Source organism: Pleuronectes platessa, chromosome 7 (assembly GCF_947347685.1).
Source record: "Pleuronectes platessa chromosome 7, fPlePla1.1, whole genome shotgun sequence".
Taxonomy (NCBI): Eukaryota; Metazoa; Chordata; class Actinopteri; order Pleuronectiformes; family Pleuronectidae; genus Pleuronectes; species Pleuronectes platessa.
Window position 1 is genome coordinate 15722433 of NC_070632.1, and position 16841 is coordinate 15739273.

The 16841-nt window shown below is 41.7% G+C and overlaps 2 protein-coding genes across 2 annotated transcripts; one reads left to right on the forward strand and one right to left on the reverse strand.

Moving 5' to 3' along the window:
* Nucleotides 1-154: 154 nt before the first annotated feature.
* pidd1 (p53-induced death domain protein 1) lies at nt 155-8272 on the reverse strand. Its single transcript, XM_053427696.1, has 15 exons — nt 7342-8272; nt 6757-7170; nt 6464-6616; nt 6280-6331; nt 5979-6180; nt 5561-5710; nt 5292-5465; nt 5057-5204; nt 4840-4975; nt 4603-4753; nt 3700-3823; nt 3433-3548; nt 2767-2874; nt 2294-2490; nt 155-1600 (listed from the first exon to the last, which is right to left on the reverse strand). The coding sequence occupies exons 1-15, from the start codon at nt 7763-7765 to the stop codon at nt 1330-1332; spliced, it is 2820 nt and encodes a 939-aa protein (XP_053283671.1). The 5' UTR covers nt 7766-8272; the 3' UTR covers nt 155-1329.
* Nucleotides 8273-10188: 1916 nt separating this feature from the next.
* pnpla2 (patatin-like phospholipase domain containing 2) lies at nt 10189-16753 on the forward strand. The gene is made up of 9 exons (XM_053427568.1): nt 10189-10665; nt 11679-11911; nt 12557-12622; nt 13382-13591; nt 13702-13762; nt 14114-14305; nt 14609-14741; nt 15043-15174; nt 15472-16753. Exons 1-9 carry the CDS (start codon nt 10458-10460, stop codon nt 15785-15787), a joined length of 1551 nt encoding a protein of 516 aa, XP_053283543.1. The 5' UTR covers nt 10189-10457; the 3' UTR covers nt 15788-16753.
* Nucleotides 16754-16841: the final 88 nt, after the last annotated feature.

A 16841-nucleotide genomic window follows, 5' to 3' on the forward strand; every position in this document is an offset into this window, starting at 1 on the left:
TGACGTTTCCTCTAAACCCCACGACCTTGAACGTAAAAATAGAAAATGTCCAGAGTGCAATTATTAGTGAATGAATGGGAGCAAGCAGCAGTAAGTATTACAACTGTGTCTAACTGCAGGGGCGGGGGACGAGGTGGAAAGAAAGCATGGGGTATTTTTGTTTGTATCAGTTTTACTCACAAGAAGCATTAAATTCATACATTAGAAAAATCATACATGAGTCACTGAGTCTGTGCTGCAGCTCGACTGGTTGCCCAGTGACCAAAGGCACACACGGAGGATATTTTAATCAACCGTCAAAACTGCCTCGTCCTTCACTTTGACGGTTATTAGGACCTCAGAGACTGTCCCATGGCTTCTGTGTGTCCTTGACACGTACAAATAAAACATACAGAGGGCAAGAAATGAAACCAAAGGTAGGGCATGGTGAAAGGATTCAAATAAATTAGTGCTGTTAGTGTAATTAAACAAGTAATAAGATGAAATACTGACGCAAATTCAGATATTGGGTCATAATTATGAGATGTCACCACAATTACGAGATAAGTGAAATTATTGACTTACCATAATTTAGAAATATAATTATGCAATACAATTACTATTAAATTGGTTATACATTAATTGACGATTAAGACATATCAAGCCATCTGTGATATGCGAAAGTCAATATTTTGAGGCACGTCAATTATGCAATATTGAGCCTGCAATATACATAAATAAAATGTTGACACTTTAGACCAAGGTTCTCACTTAATTATGAGATACTGAATGAAAATAACACTTAACCCAGAAGCCAGAGTACACAGAGAAAAGAGGGAGAACATGCAAACTCCACACAGAAAGTCCCCGGCCCAAACAGGACTCAGACCAGGAACCTTCTTGCTGTGAAGCTACAATGCTACCCACTGCATCACTGTGCCCATCCATATCCTAACTAAGACAATATGATCATAGAGCAAATGTGCATGATGTCCTATAAGAGTAAGTCAAAATTGTGGTTTGGTATCTCATAATTGTGAGTATGTTTATAAAGCATAACTTTTCACACTTTTTTCTGTTCTCAGCAGAAACAAGCTGCTATAGTATCAAATTACAGATTGAGACCGATTCGAAGAAGAGTGTCAAGTGTTGGGAATATAAAGTCACAGACGATCATCGTCTTGCAGTTCATCCCATTCGTGATTCGTGATTGTTCCTCTCCAGGGAATATGAAAAGCTGCGGCCAGCTGGTAGGCGTCTATCATGATTGTGAAGAGGAGAGTTTTGCGCTCCAAGACAGTTGTTTCGACAGCAGGATGAGATGATGGGGGCGCACTTTAAAAAAACTGGTTACTCATGTGTACGGCAGCCATCTGTAGCCAGAGCTGCCTGATCTACTGCTGTGCTTTCTTCAAGGGGGGACGTTTCTGCTTCCAGGCCCAATCTCCTCAGTGACTGTGAGTACTTTCTCCTTCCTATGTTGACAATATCCTCAATCTCATCCGCAAGGTCTCTCCTGCCGCTCTCCATCATCGCATCCACCAGCTTGGACACAGCCCCTGGCCCGGCATTCCTTGCCCAGTGGAACAGCATGTCCAGCACCAATGCTCCCAGGTTGTCCCTAGTGGGGAGAACAGGACATACACACGACACTTTACATCACTTCTCCATCTGCAGTGACATATAAATTATGTAAGCGTTCCCACATTGAAATCTTGAACACAAAACCATCAAAACCCTGTATTTATAGAATTTTACATAATGTATCATTTCCCCCGCCACCTCCGGGATATTATAGAGGAGGTTTTCTGAGCGTGACTGGAAGGGGGAGGGCCAGATGAGCATCACTCTGTGTGTAATCTCCTGCCATGTCCCAGATGGCTTAGTGATGGCTGACAGTGCAGATTAAAACAATCAAAATTCTCTACTATTTCTCTCCCACTGCCGTTTCCTTCAATCACATAACATCTCCCTACATTTCGTTCCCCGAGAGGCTTCGGCTGTGAAAACCCACGTGCACTGATTACATTATTCTCTTATGTAAAGTAGTTCTGCTGCAGTTTGACTCTTTGTAGTCTACCCTAGGTGTTGTAAAAGTTCCATAATAGGTGTACGTTCACTTTCCCATCACAGTTGAGATCGGCTTTCACATGAATGTGAATCTAACCTCTTAAACTCTTCAATGGTTCGTGTTTCACTGACAACAATTGTTCGAACACAACTTTATTTAATTTCTAGGGAATGTTTTCAAAGTAATCAAATATGTCAGGCTGTATTTGTTGAGTTACAGTTTGGCAGAGTGGTTCATTCCAACCTGTGTTTATACTGGATGTGGTCCAACTCCTGGTAGCTTAAGCCAAGATTGATGCCAATAACACGCCACTCGTGTCCAATCTGAAGAGAGATTGACAGCAGGTTGGATTCTGTCAGATAGCCGCTCTCAGGGTCACCCAGGTTCAGAGGAGGATATTGTATCTCCTCCAGGATGTAACTGTTGTCTGAGTTTAAAGCCTATGGAGGAAAAACAGAGGGGAGGCCGTTAATGCAGGATTTGTTCTTATTTGTAGGAAACAAGCATTATTTTTGTTGACTTGGACGAAAGATATACACATCTAGTTTTGATGCTAAACAATAATATGGATTTAAGGAGCATTGTACATCATTTTGGGGGAAATAGTAAGGATATAATAAATAAAACTGTCTCATAATGATTCATACACTGTGAAAGAATACAAAGTTATCATATGAAAACAGTAAAAAATTAAAGCTTGTGTCAAATCCACTGACTGGAAGCCTTAGCAGCAAAGTTGCGAGCCACTGGTTGTCGTGTCCTTTCCTCGTTCTCGCTACTTCCTCTGGTAGATTGCTGGGAATGTCCCCTCTATAAAAGGAAACCTGCAACAGAGGGACAAAGCACCTTCAGCGTTTTGTCTGAACAATACTTTCAAACTGATAAAGATACTCCTTACGACACACATATAGAAATATCCAGTAAACATTATATGCAATATATTCTACCAAAAAATTACTACCTTATGATGTTCCCGTTAAATTGATTAATGTAGCTGTTTGTGTTAAATAATCACTTTTATGGTACATTTTGAGTCTGAGTTTTGCAGTTTGATGTATAATATATTTTAACATTTTTAACTCGTTTACATATACAGTATAAATGAAAGAAAATATTAGTTTATAAACCTTCAAAATGTACTCTGGATTTGAATCGACAGAGTCACAAACATTAAAACAAGTAAGTGTTTTATTACAGTGTACAGAGATCGTTCTGTTTTATAATGTGTACGGTCTTTAACTTTTTTCTCTTGCACCATATGACCACTATGTCATCTGGATAAGAAAGATACAAAATGTGCCCCTTGATTTTACAATAGAAAATATAAAGCCTATATTTCCAGCTGCTGCATTCTTGTCTGCAGATTATGGCGTTGGTCTTACTTGTCCCCTCACTGGCCCCTTCTGACCCTGAGCTGGACAGATGTACACTTCCTTCAGATTCTTCAGGCTGGAGTAAAACACGAAACACAGTCTTCCTTGCACACAGTCTGGTCTGTCTGGATAAAAGAGGAAAACATCATCATCAAGACTTCACACAATAAAAAAGGATAATTATTACACAGCAGCATTACATAAGACATTGGAAGGAAAAGGAACATAGGAAAATAACTGTTTATTTAAGATAGAGCCTCAAAGAGGACTTCAGACCTGTGCTGATATCCAAGCCCCTCTCGAAGCCAGCGAAGAACTGCTCTCCTTCAAGTAGGTCACACAGGTCTGACGGCTGAGGTCCGTCATACTGCTCTGACAACGACTGTACTCGGCCTTCCACCTGGACAGGAAACATCACTGTCATTGTTCAGCATTAATGCATCAAACATAACACTGACATTCACACAACACAGAGGAGAGACACATCACTGAACACAATACTGGATGGTTCTTGGGATGGGAAACACAACAATTAATTGTGTACAATGCAGTACCAAGAAGAACCCAGCCTCATCTGTGACCTGCAAACAACATTGTCTTGTGAATTGCATTTTCCAAAATATTGCATACATTTTTCATAAACATTTTTACCTGCAGACATTGTAACCTGATTACTCGATTTTCACACTTCCCTTAAAACACAGATTTTAACATTTAGTTGGTAAAATACAAATGTTTGTGATGCCTATTTCACGTTCTGGCCACTAGATGTCGTCCAGTGAACATGAAGCATCATGAAAGGATATATTTCTCAAACCACTTTGCTGAAATGGTTCAGAGCTTCATGAAGCTTCATCTCACCATCACTAAGTATCACTGCAAAGTACTATGAAGTAATCCAGACGTAATAGTACAATAATGAAGCAGCCAAAAGATGATGTATTGTATTATTTGTGAAGCCTGAATAATAAAGTATAACTTGATGCTCCACATTCCTCATTCTCATGCAGGCGACAGACTGATCTTCTAATATTCCCACTCTAAAATGACATAAAATATTAAATAAATAAAATTAAGACCTTTCTAATGTTATAATAACTTTATTCTAGAAATCTCTGATTGTTTTCCCTTTAAGTGAGTCTAATACACTGTCGTAGCATATAGATGAGAATGACCAACCTTGTTCGAAGGCAAACACTGGAGCAAAACTTGTGAGGGATCCTGCTTCCGCTGGAGGACGAAGAACTGGACTTTAAACTGTTTCAGTCGTTGATAGACCTGCCTGGCCACACCACTAACATATCGCTGAGTGGTGTACCACAGCCAGTACCTGTAACGGACGACATAGAGCTGTGTTGATACTATGCACATATATATATTCAAACTACATGTTAAGAACGTATCACAGACACTTACCAGGAGAAATGTTTAATGTAGAAAACGGCATACAAATGAGTGAAGCAGAGAGACACTTGTGATGTGATGTCAGTCCAGGTTTGGGCAGTGGGGTCCCCGTGGAGCACATGCAAACAGGTCTCATCAACTGTATGGCCTGCGGAAGCATCAGACATTTAAATGTAGGCGGATGCATGCTGTTATAAATATGTATAAAAATGCACACGGCAAAGTCTACCTGTGACTCCAGGTGGCAAAGGGATCTGAACTTTGATTGGCTGCAGGAATTGCATGTTGGGAGTCTGGGAGAGGCAGAGAAGAGGGCTGACTCTGGCCTGAGGGTCACCACACAGCGCCTGCACCTCTGACACAGACACCTGCAAAACCTACAGAAAATAACGCCTTTAACATCCCTGATTCCACAATGACAGACTGATGTGGTGAGTTTGGACAGGCTGTAGTGCAGTTTGTACCTGTAGTGTTATGGTACGGGTCTGTGCGGTGCAGTCTGGAGGGAAGTGGAGCTTGATTCCAGGGTCAGAGCTGGAAACCAGCAGCGCTCCAGTTGGTGTAACGGAGCAAGTGTCCTTCACTAGACGGGACACCGCCATAAACCAGGAGAATTGGCTCACTGAGCAGCACGCCAGCTACGGGGAGACGACAGGGGATTTGGGGTTTTTTACAATAATTTTACAATACAACTGCATTGGTGTTTGTTTAAAGTGTGAAGTTTGTTCTTTACCCTGGCAGGACGTCCTCCAGGGTGACTGCTATGGCCCTCGCTCCCCCTCCTCAGATCAGTGGGCAGGGTGCTCCACGACTCTCCATCAAACCTCCGCACGACCACCTCCTTTCTTTTTGTTCGATTATATGGCACACACACCTGCACAGGCTGTTGGGATTATAAAGTAAGAGTTTATTACCATCATGCAGAGTGAAGAAAATATGAACCATGATTCTTGAAATAGAGGAGGACCAGTGCAATACGTAGAATCGGTATCTGTGGCTTACTGACCATATTACGACATGTCTTATATAGAATGAGTTGAATGAGTGTCAGTGGGGTACACAGATTTTATATGGAAAGCATATATAATTCCACAATAGTGACCTGACAGAACTTATGTGGTTAAAGATGTGAATAAGCAAATGAAATGCACCTTGAGAAAAGCAATCCCATGGGGACGCAGTTCCAGAGGGCGACTCAGCAGGATTTCATGCTCCTCCAACCACACCCACTTCTTTTGTGGCCTTTTCTCAACCCACTCCAGTCTTGTGGTCGTCACTAGGCACCCCGGGGGGAACAGTAGCTCCCCCCCCCCGGGGAGAAACACATGACAGCCAACCGACGAAACACAGAAACTGAAGGGCAAACAGAAACATGACGTATTTAATCATGACCTCCTCAGATATGAATTACCTGAATGAGACAATGTTTCCATGCTGAGAGTGACACTGTACCTGTGCTGATTCAATCCCAGGTGCAACTCTGGGATTTCTGTTTCAGCTTGATCTGGTAAGAAAGCAGTAGTATAACTGAGATTGTATATACTTGCAGCTTTTAAAAATGTATCCTGTAACTATACACAAAAAATTATTTGAGCCGGGTGAGAGACTGAGTTAGAAGTCTTTTGTCTCTACTCACCAGGTATGGGAGACAGAGGTGGAGGGGTTAGCGGCCGTCCCATTGGATTGTCACGCACGTCTATTTTCAGCTGAGGCAGTTTGTTCAGACAATGTGGGATCGAGCGGAGGTGATTGCTGGAGATGAAAAGCTCCCTGAGCGAAAGGAGAGAGCCTGGGAAACAAAGACAAATACAGATTTTCAAATCTCTTGAATTGTTTATTTAGGATTTTCACTTGATCCAAAAAGGGAGAACTCTTGTGTATGGTTATAATTGTTTCCCCTGACACACCCACTCACCCTTGCACCCTTACCCAAGGTCTCTGGCAGCTCTTTCAGTTTGTTGTGGGACAATTCCAGCTTAACAAGCTCCTCCAGAGAACCTATTTCATCAGGTAGACGCTGGAGGAGATTGTGCGATACGTCCAGCGCCTGCAGCGCTTTCAGCCGACCCAGTCTCGGAGGAAGGGAGACCAGCTCGTTCCCCAGGAGGGAGAGGTAGGTGAGGGAGGATCCTAGGCCTATGTCGGGAGGCAGAGCTGAGAGGCGGTTGTGGCAAAGGAGCAAGGAGGACAGCGTGGGAATGCTGAGCAGGGAGGAGGGCAGACAGGAGAGCTGGTTGAAGGAGAGATCCAGGTGCACCAGATGAGAGTGGGCGGAAACAGATGAGGGCAGAGTGGTCAGGAGGCCAGGCAGCGGGTCACCTCTCGAGTCATAAAAACGGTTTCCTGTAATAGGAAAGACAAGTTGTCAGAAGCAGCAATAAGGAAGGGGAGCAATTAGAAAACAAAAGAATGATTATAGCATTTAAACACATAATTAACTTTATCCCCTCATTGTCAACTAAATCTTCTATGCCAACAAGCAACGGATGCCACATTCAATTTATCAGAAAATACCCCGAACAACCAGTGACCGCAGTTCTGTCAGATGAGGTAGAACGTCCACTGCCCCATCCAGCCCTGGTTTATCTTCAGAGCCCAGTCTCAGGTACCGGAGCCCCCTCAGCTGCCTGGGGACGGACGCCCACAGCAGGGGCAGCGCGGCTGCTCCCCCCTGGTACACATCCAGGGTCAGCCTTGTGTCAGTCAACACGGCAGTGATCTCCACAGAGGGAGGCAATGGTGGGGTCAGAGACAGGATCGAGGAAGATGATGATGAAGAAGAAAAATCTGCTTGATGATGGACGGAGCTGCAGGAGGCGGAGGAGAGACTTGATATGGAAGGAGCACAGGTGTCCATGAGGCTGGTGGGAGAGGCAGAGGGAGCAGCTGGGCTCTCATCCCTCTCTGGCTCCAGCAGCTCTGCTTGGTCTTCAGACATGACCCCCTCAGAGCCAAAATGTCCGAGGGACCCTGGTACTCCACCTTGGGATGATGTCACTTCATCCAAACCGTGTCCATCCTCTTCATCAGCAGCTGCTCCTTCCTCACTGAAGTTGGTACCAGTTACCTGCTGGCTCACGTGTTTTCTCTCCGCATGGTGCGTCTGTCATCGCAGCATCGGTGCGACCATAAAAAATCATCATGTACTAGACATGATAGCTGAGAGCTGGTCTGAGTTACAGTAGCTGATTAGCTTAGCACAGCTAAGTGTCAGCCTCACCATATTTACATGAATATTAGCTATGATTTAAACATCTGTTAGTTCGTATGGCAACGTTATATATACATGTGTGTGCCGTTACTATTATCCCTTACAAGCTAATAAAGTGTCGTTCACTAACTACTGAGCTACTTTCGCCTCGTTGTTGACCAACTTCTCTGCTTCGTTTACTTCCGTCAGCACGAAGGGTTTTCAAAAGAAGCTCCTGTGTCACAAGTGGGCGTTTCTTTTCTTCACCGGACATAAACGGGCGGAGTCTATTCTAGTGTTTGTGGCCAAAGGGGTAAACCCCGCCCGTACGGTTGTTGCTGTGTCTAACACCGAGCGCCTCGATTCAGGCACCGCCAAAGTTTCACTGCAGGGCGGGACTGTTGTGTTCAGCGTGTCCCGTCGCTGTAGGTCCCGGGTAGGCCAGAGGGTGTTGCTGTTTGATCTGATTGATACCTGAGAGTAATTCACCAAACAACATAAATAAATCATCTGCACGTGGCTCACACTGTAAATATCAGTCATCTGTAAGTAAAACATGTTCGATGTGTGTAACCTAAAGCCTTCCTTTTCAAATTCAGATTTCATTTTGAAAGTATATGATCAGATTCTGGTGTCAGATGCCTTTTATATCATCAACTTGACCAATTCCAATGTTCATGAGAATAATAAAATAACTATTATAACATATTACAAAAAAACAAGGGTCATTCCAGTGGTCAATGATGCAGGATTTATTTAACTTTCCTACTTGTTTCTGTATCTACATTGGATTTTTGGCAAAACTATAAATGCAGAATTTTAACTGATCATCAAAAACTACAGTTCATCTTTTAAAGAATGTCAAAAGTTCATCTCTGTTGTGGAAACCATGTAATCATGGAGACAATTATTTGTTTGATGCGGATATGGTGCAAAAGGCCAAGAGTAGTACAATGAGCTATTTGGGTTAAACAACAAATAACATCTCCTCAGATAACCTCCCAGCCTCTCAGAGCAGTGGTCAGCTCCTGATCAAGCATAATTCAACTTATGAGACACTTTTTATAGGTTGTCATCAAGAATTACAACCCTTTTGAGAATCCAGGGGAGGTCTTGTTAATTAACACAATTGAAATACTTAATTATTTTACTTAATGTCCATAGTTTCCCCTCATTGTAACCCCCCACCCTGTGCACCATGTCTACACTCCAAGCTCTTAAGAAGAAAAGCAGAAGATGAGGGAGCTTCATTCTTTTCCTAGTCAGATTTTCTGTGTGTCTGTTTGCTGGTGGAAATATAATAAGGAATGTAAGCACAATATGAATGAAAATATGTATGACTTAAAACTAGATTTGGAAACAGGATTCACAATTTAAGATAATAATACAGGAGTCTATAGAAGTTTATATAAACTTGATGAGGTAAGGGATACCTCTTCAAGACAATGAATTGTTGCTTTGACATCTAGATGAACTTTTAGGACTCATGTCCCCAACGGAAACTGGATCACTGCCAACGGAAGGTGACTATTTGCAGACTGATTCTCTGAATAGTTTATTGGAGTCAGAACTCCAGTTCCAAAAGACATTTAAGTGTTATTGTTGCTGTTTCTCGTGCAGGAGATTTTGTAATCCCCTCACTGTCTCTTGTGAAATAACCTTTAATGTTTTGTAACCAGGATGTTGCCAAGAAGCCAGATGTGTGCATCTGTATTATTAGGACAGATTTAGAGACAGCTTCTCGAACCTTATATGATGTCCAGCTCCTTTCATGGAAATCATTTGGCATTTTAATAATGGTTTTTGTAACAAATCAACAAGAAGTGAACACTATTGTTGTTTTACTTAAATCTATCTGCAAACGGGAGTATCTCGCTTGTATTGCTCATACATCCATAGCATTCTTCCCCATGACAACAGCATTGAGGACACAAACAAACAGGCAGACACATTTAGAAAAGACAAAACTAAACATGGCTCTCTTCCGGGAAAGACTCATTGACAGCAGTCAGTCTGTTTGAGTGTTGGCTCTTTTCCCTTCCCGGGTGTGTCGGTGGCGGCGATTGTGACTGGTCGTGTTGTCACAGCCTACACGTTCGATCGGTCAGCGTCATCAGCGGCCTCGATCGTGATTGGCCCGAAACCTCTGCGCCCTCCTCCTAATGCTCAAAACAAGTAGCTAAAACAATAACAACGCCCCGTGTTCCACTGGGTTTCTATTAAACGAGCTGAGGACAAGTTTCATGAAGACATTTGATAACGATCTTTAGCCTCTCTAGTGTTTTTAAATAATGTGAATTCAGTAAAGTGTTTTCCACTGTTAGCTCTGCGGCTAAACACGCCAACAGGACACACTTCTGAGTGAGATCACTTGTAGTTCTTCTGTGGTGAACACGTGTGCGTGAACTTTGCCCCAGTTACCAACGACCCTCACTGGACCATGCCGCGGACGGCCGACGGAATGTTTCCGATAGACTCCCCGTGGAACATCTCCTTCGCCGGTTGCGGCTTCCTCGGGATCTACCACGTCGGGGTGGCCAGCTGTCTGCTGGAGCAGGCCCCGTTCCTGGTGCTGGACGCCCGGCACATCTACGGAGCCTCGGCCGGAGCCCTCACCGCCACCGCTCTGGTCACCGGAGTGTGTCTCGGTAGGTATTGGGGAGGATAAGCAAGGTCACTTGTGATCCTGAAGGCTTCTGTGTAATAAGTAGTTATTGAGGAAGTACTCTGATTACACAGAACATGTAAACATACTGTGCGTTATCAGTAAAGTGTACTCAATGTACACCTTTTTACAAGAACAGGAATATTTCCAATGTTTCATTAACACAATCAATGCACTTTAATGTTGTAGCTTTATTTCTATGAGATCAATTTAAATGTGTTATATTCTGTTCAGTAGCTTGATCTGTGTCAAATTAATAAACAGAGAAAGTGTCCTTTATGGTCATCTACACTGTAACTAGTACCTGCAGCGACAGATAATAATATACGATCATTTTTGGAATAGAAATCTTGATTGTAAATTTGGAAAATTGTCTTTGGATACAAAGGAGAGGAAATGGGTTAAAGGTCACAGAGAAAGTTCATTCATTCAGACATAAGCAAATTTGTTCAATTATAGATACAGATGAGTGCAATAAATACAATAACATTAGGCAGTGGAAATAAACATCATCAAGAAAAGTGCAAAATTCCAATCTTGGATTAAGACCAATATCATTACCAAAATCATTTCTAAGTTTACATGGCATGCCAACTAAGCCCTCATTAGTTCAGTGGTTCTCGTCTTATAGAAAAGCCTTCTTAAATATTGCCATACAATGGAGAAAAGGTTTAAGTAAACGTGGATCATATCCTATGGATTGATCTGTAAAAAATAATAATTGTAGACTCTGTAAATATAATTTTTTCCATATTTAGTTGAAGACAATACTTACTATGAAATTCACAAGACTCAAGCTACAATTCCTGATTTTCAGATCGTACTTAATGTGTATTTGCAGAAACAATTAGGTTCATCTACATCGTCTGGATGAACAAAGTTTTACCTTTCACCTTTATCTTGTCTTTATTATATCATGTGCAATCGCATGTTGTTACTTTTGACCTCCATGGAGTTCTCAACCGTCTCATAGACTTTTATTTCATGTTTTCACAGGAGAGGCTGGCGCGAGCATCATCGATGTTGCCAAAGAGGCGAGAAAGCGATTCCTGGGACCTATGCATCCCTCCTTTAATCTGGTGAAGATCATGCGTCTCATGCTGGCCCGCATTCTGCCAGATGACTGTCACCATCTAGCCAACGGGCGGTTAGGAATCTCTCTCACCCGCGTGGCAGATGGAGAAAATGTCCTAGTGTCTCATTACAATAACAAGGAGGAGGTGATACAGGTGCGTGCTAGGTCTTATGATTCTTTTCACACCGATTTGCAGAAGAAGTGGTCGACATATATTATATTAGGTATCAAGGAAAGGCCAGATTTTTTTACTGCAAAACCACCAAGGTGACAGTATCTTGGGGCTGCTTTCAGATTCTAATTGTGTACAAGAACATTTTCAGAAAATATTATTAGTAACGTTGATATGATGTGCGAAAACAGTTAGCAGATTATCAAGCAGAAAAGCCATACTGTCTGATTTCAGCCTCTCCAATGTGACATATCACGGATTCTCTCTGTTTTAAATCACTGTACACTGGAAATCTTTGGATTTTTGACATTTGTTAAGACAGAACAAGTTGAAGACATTAAAAGGTTATGGAAGAAGCTTCTCACTGTTCTCTGACCATTTTTAGACTTTGTAATTGGGTTCTTACTTAAAAGAGAAAATAAATTATAATTCCAAATATACTGAATAATGTTAAATGTCGTTTTGACGTATCATTCAAACATCATTAACAGTGTAATTGTTTTAATTTGATTCCACAGTTCTGTTTAAAGGTGTGAGCCCAGTTCCAATAATGCATCCAAGAGCTGTTTCTTTTATCCACTTATTTTGTCTCTTCATGTTTCTTATATTTTCTTTTTTGTTAAACAGGCGTGTGTCTGCAGTGCCTACATCCCAGTCTATTGTGGCCTTATTCCTCCTACACTACAAGGCGTGGTGAGAAAATACACTATTAGTCAGCAGTTTTCACTTATTTTAGAGCTGATCGAAATAAATTACCTCAATGGTTTTCATTGGTTTTAAATTAAGAACTACTTATACAGTAGGTATTATTGTTGGAGAGGTGTAATGGCCAGTCTGCCTTCCTGCTTTACTTTTCTCTCATTGTGTGTTGTTGTTGTTACATCTGTTGCCCCCCCCACCCATCTGTAACGGCCCCCATCAGCCCCCTCCCTTCCTCAAGAATGTGTTTGTTCTGAACGGCACGTGTGGAAACAATAATTATAAAATTCTTCTGGAGTTACTGTTTGCCTGCGATCTCACACTAAAGAAGGAAGTCAAACTTGTATTCCTCACTGGACATGTTTTCCAGCGCAGAGGTTTTCTGGGTAATGTCATTGAGCAATACTACTAGCAACACTGCCGCCCTCCCTCTGTGGCCTTTGTGATGGGTTTTAAAAGCACACATGCGTGTCTACGCTTGGGACCACGTTGGCTCAGACTTTAAGGTTGTTATGTCCTCTCCTCTACCATCAGTGCCTCAAATACAAGAAAACTGATGTCACTCTGGTCTTATTTGTTGACACTCACAGGCAGCCTCCTCTGGGTTTAAAAGTTCAGCCGCTTCACTGAAAACAAACATTTATCACTGTGCAGGCGATGATGCCACTGCAATAATTCCTGGTGATGATAGAACTCCAGTTCAGCATCCTCCATCACGTTTAGTCTGACGAATATTTATCTGCTGTCATTCAGCGATATGTTGACGGAGGGATCTCGGACAACCTGCCTCAGTACGAGCTGAAGAACACCATCACCGTGTCCCCGTTCTCCGGAGAGAGCGACATCTGCCCCAGAGACACGTCGACCAACATACACGAGCTGCGATTCACCAACACGAGCATCCAGTTCACCCTCACCAACCTCTACAGAGTCTCTAGAGCACTTTTCCCTCCAGACCCAATGGTAGGTCTCACACACACACAGAGAAAATTGATTTGCTCAGTTGAACTGGAGTAAACTCAGTCGACTTCTTTGACCCATGAAAGACGCATTATTGTCTGTTTTGAGTGCAGGTTATGAAGGCCATGTGTAAACAGGGATACAAAGATGCTTTGGACTTTTTAAAGAAGAATGGTAAGAATCATTCTTCGTTGTTTTTGTTTAAATGATCTTTTGTCCACTGGCCAGAAAATATGAGTACTGTACACACAGTTTATTACACTGATAGGCTGTTGGAACATGATAACTTATCATAAGTGTTTCCTGTGAACCCAAGTCACCAAATCAATCTATTACTTTTACGTTTCATTAGGCTTGTGTTACTCATGTTGATTTTTTCTTTTATTTTAGTATTTTCAGTATTAAGCACATAAACAACATGTCAAAGCAAACTAAGATTTGTTATTAGTTGTTTAAGTTGCTGGCTAATTAGATGTAATCTCACCAGTAATCACAGATTAATAAGAACTTGATTTGTTTTTTCAGGTTTGCTGAATTTTAATGGACCTCTCAGAGACAGGCCCCTGCTCACTAATGATGAGGGACACAAGCATTTTCACAAGGAGAAGGAGGCGGAAGATGAAAAGCCACATTTAGAGGAAAAAGTAGTGATGTTTCACAGAAGTTCCTCAGTCGAGGAGCATATCATCGCGAACCTTCCACCAGCTCTGCACAAAGGTAAGAGCACAACAGATCTTCATTTAACTGAAACTCTTTCAGTGGTACTTCTGTCGAGTTTTGTTTATTCACTTGCTATATCCATTAGTAAGTAAAAAAAATCTTTTCAAATTCAGATTTTTGTTTCGAAAACTGTATTTGATGTATTCATGACCTGGAAATAGTGTATTTGCAATAAAAAAAAAGCACACCATTTATTTCAAATGTTGCATTGTTTCCTGCCATGAATAGTTTTATAAGAAGCTGGTTACCCCTGTGACTAGATGTAGTAACCACTCGACTCCTCTTTTCTTTTCTCTGTAGCTCTTGTCGAGGCCTGTACTGAGAGGAGGAGCCTGGTGCAGTCGCTTAGCAACCTGCTTCCTATGAGGATGGCGTCGGCCATGATGCTCCCCTACACTCTCCCTCTGGAGTCTGCTGTGTCCATGACTCTCAGGTACTGAAGGACCCAATTACACCGGGTTCCAATCCCTGAGTACACATATGACATGCACTCAGAATAATTCTACAGGCTCTTTTTAGAGAAAAGTGGTCTCAGACTTTTGGATACTGGTGTGCATGTGTAGTTGTTTCAGGCAAAAGCCATTGCACTATTTTGATAGACGTTTATTTACAGATTAGTGGAGCTGAGTACCCTGTAGCAGTTGTTGTATTTGCTGTAAATACATTGAAATGGCACGAATTACTGTACAGGCCTTCTGTGCCTACTGAATAACAGCTGCATTTCCCATGTGTAGACTTCTGGAGTGGCTGCCAGATGTGCAGGAAGATGTGGGATGGATTCGCGAACAGATATTAAAACTCCTGCAGCATGTTCTTCGCCAGGCCTCCAACAGCATTTCCCAGCATGTGTTTTTAGAGATGAAATGGTAGGAGCATTATAATCATAATTATCGTGATCACAATTATAATGGATACCAATGCTCAGAATAGCACACACATAAATCACATTATTATTATTATCTTCTGTGTTGCATATGAACACAAGACATGTCTTTAAGCATAACATACTTCAATATAAAGAAGATTTACAATTACATAAGTACAGAGGACTCTTGCATTAGAGTGTTTACTTTTTCTCCTTCTACAAAATGTTAATGGGTGAACAGAGAGTTTGAACAGCCTTTACTCATTCACATCTCTGCATGTTTGTAAATTTACTCCAGGATTTCCTGTCAACTGGAGCTGCACCAATGCCAGTCGCTTCCATCCCAGTTCAGCTCCACCAGCCTGTTTCCCGACTGGGTGAATGGGAGAAGCGCTTCAGTCCAGGATATCATCATGCGTCTTGACCAGTACAAGACTCAGCTTACTGCAGTTCTGTCTACGAACATGGACCTGCAAGGCTCAATGAAAAATGGACCGACGTCACCAGCTACAAGCTCTTCATCCCTCCTCGCCACAGACGGCCTCACAATGCACAGAGTTTGTCTAAATATTCCAACTGCTGCCGACAGTGGAGACGCCATCAGCAGCTTCTAGGCTTCGGCTGCGGTTGCTACTGCTCTGAGATTCAGTCGGAGTGATTCTACATACAGAAACATTTTTAAAATAATTAAAATCCAATTTCAATATCCGGTTACACCCTGATGTTTAGATACGTTTAAGCTATGGTAGTAATTAACCATATTTACACTGTTTATACAGTATTTTAAGTATTTAGCTACAATCTGGAAAGCTCTCAAACACAGCATGTCTGCAGGCATACACAAGTGCATTTAAACTTACAACATTCACCCAGACAGTCATGTAAAACTTGAATTACAAGATGTTACAAACAAAAATGTGCACTTGAAGTAGCATGGATAAAATAGTAGAGTGTGAATGTTTCGGGTGGAATGCAGTCAAACTAGTAGTTAAACAGAGCGTTTGTCTCTGGTGATGAATCTCTGCTACACAAGCAGTGAAGGAGGGAAACTCTGTATGCCACAGATAGTTACTCCATTTATTGTATGCACATGTCAATGCATTGTTTTGAGAAATCTTTATGTTTGTTGTTTGTTGTTTGTTTGAAAGTCTAATATTTCTTTCAACTTATTTATATGAGAAACACAAGACTGCCTTTATCTGTTTTGTCTTAAAACTTGTTTCTATTATCTTGATTTACTTTGTTTTAAATCTAAATCTGCATTGATGGATTTTTTCTTTTTAATGCGAGCGTTGATTTTGATGTTGCTAGAAATTCTTCAACATGTGAATTGTGATGAATCAGTCAAAAGAATCAGTTAAATCTGAGTTGCACTTTCTTATTCGAGGTCACTTTATGACGTCACTCAAGTTCTAGGTAATAACCTAGCTGTGGTCAAATATTTGTCTTGTATGTTAGGAGAAATTACAACTGTATGATCGAAGCCACAACTTGTGCCTTAACCTTCAATTAAACAAATGCCAAGTGAATGTAACAAGTTTATTGTGATCGTGAAATAAACTGGCACTGTTTAACAGTAACTGCAGCTTTTTTCTTTGCAGTAGATTCTCAGAGATCAGTTACACAACAGTGATACTCACATTACCCAGAAAACCTGTAACTTGTAAA

Excerpts from the sequence above, each read along its gene's own strand:
- pidd1 (XM_053427696.1), bottom strand. The coding sequence starts at position 7,765 with ATGTCTGAAGACCAAGCAGAGCTGCTGGAGCCAGAGAGGGATGAGAGC. Across the intron at positions 5,466-5,560 it reads CTGGAGGACGTCCTGCCAGG|CTGGCGTGCTGCTCAGTGAG; the intron begins GTAAAGAACAAA and ends GTCTCCCCGTAG. Across the intron at positions 2,491-2,766 it reads CTTTGCTGCTAAGGCTTCCA|GCTTTAAACTCAGACAACAG; the intron begins GTCAGTGGATTT and ends TTTCCTCCATAG.
- pnpla2 (XM_053427568.1), top strand. The coding sequence starts at position 10,458 with ATGCCGCGGACGGCCGACGGAATGTTTCCGATAGACTCCCCGTGGAAC. Across the intron at positions 13,763-14,113 it reads GGACTTTTTAAAGAAGAATG|GTTTGCTGAATTTTAATGGA; the intron begins GTAAGAATCATT and ends TTGTTTTTTCAG. Across the intron at positions 14,306-14,608 it reads TCCACCAGCTCTGCACAAAG|CTCTTGTCGAGGCCTGTACT; the intron begins GTAAGAGCACAA and ends TTTTCTCTGTAG.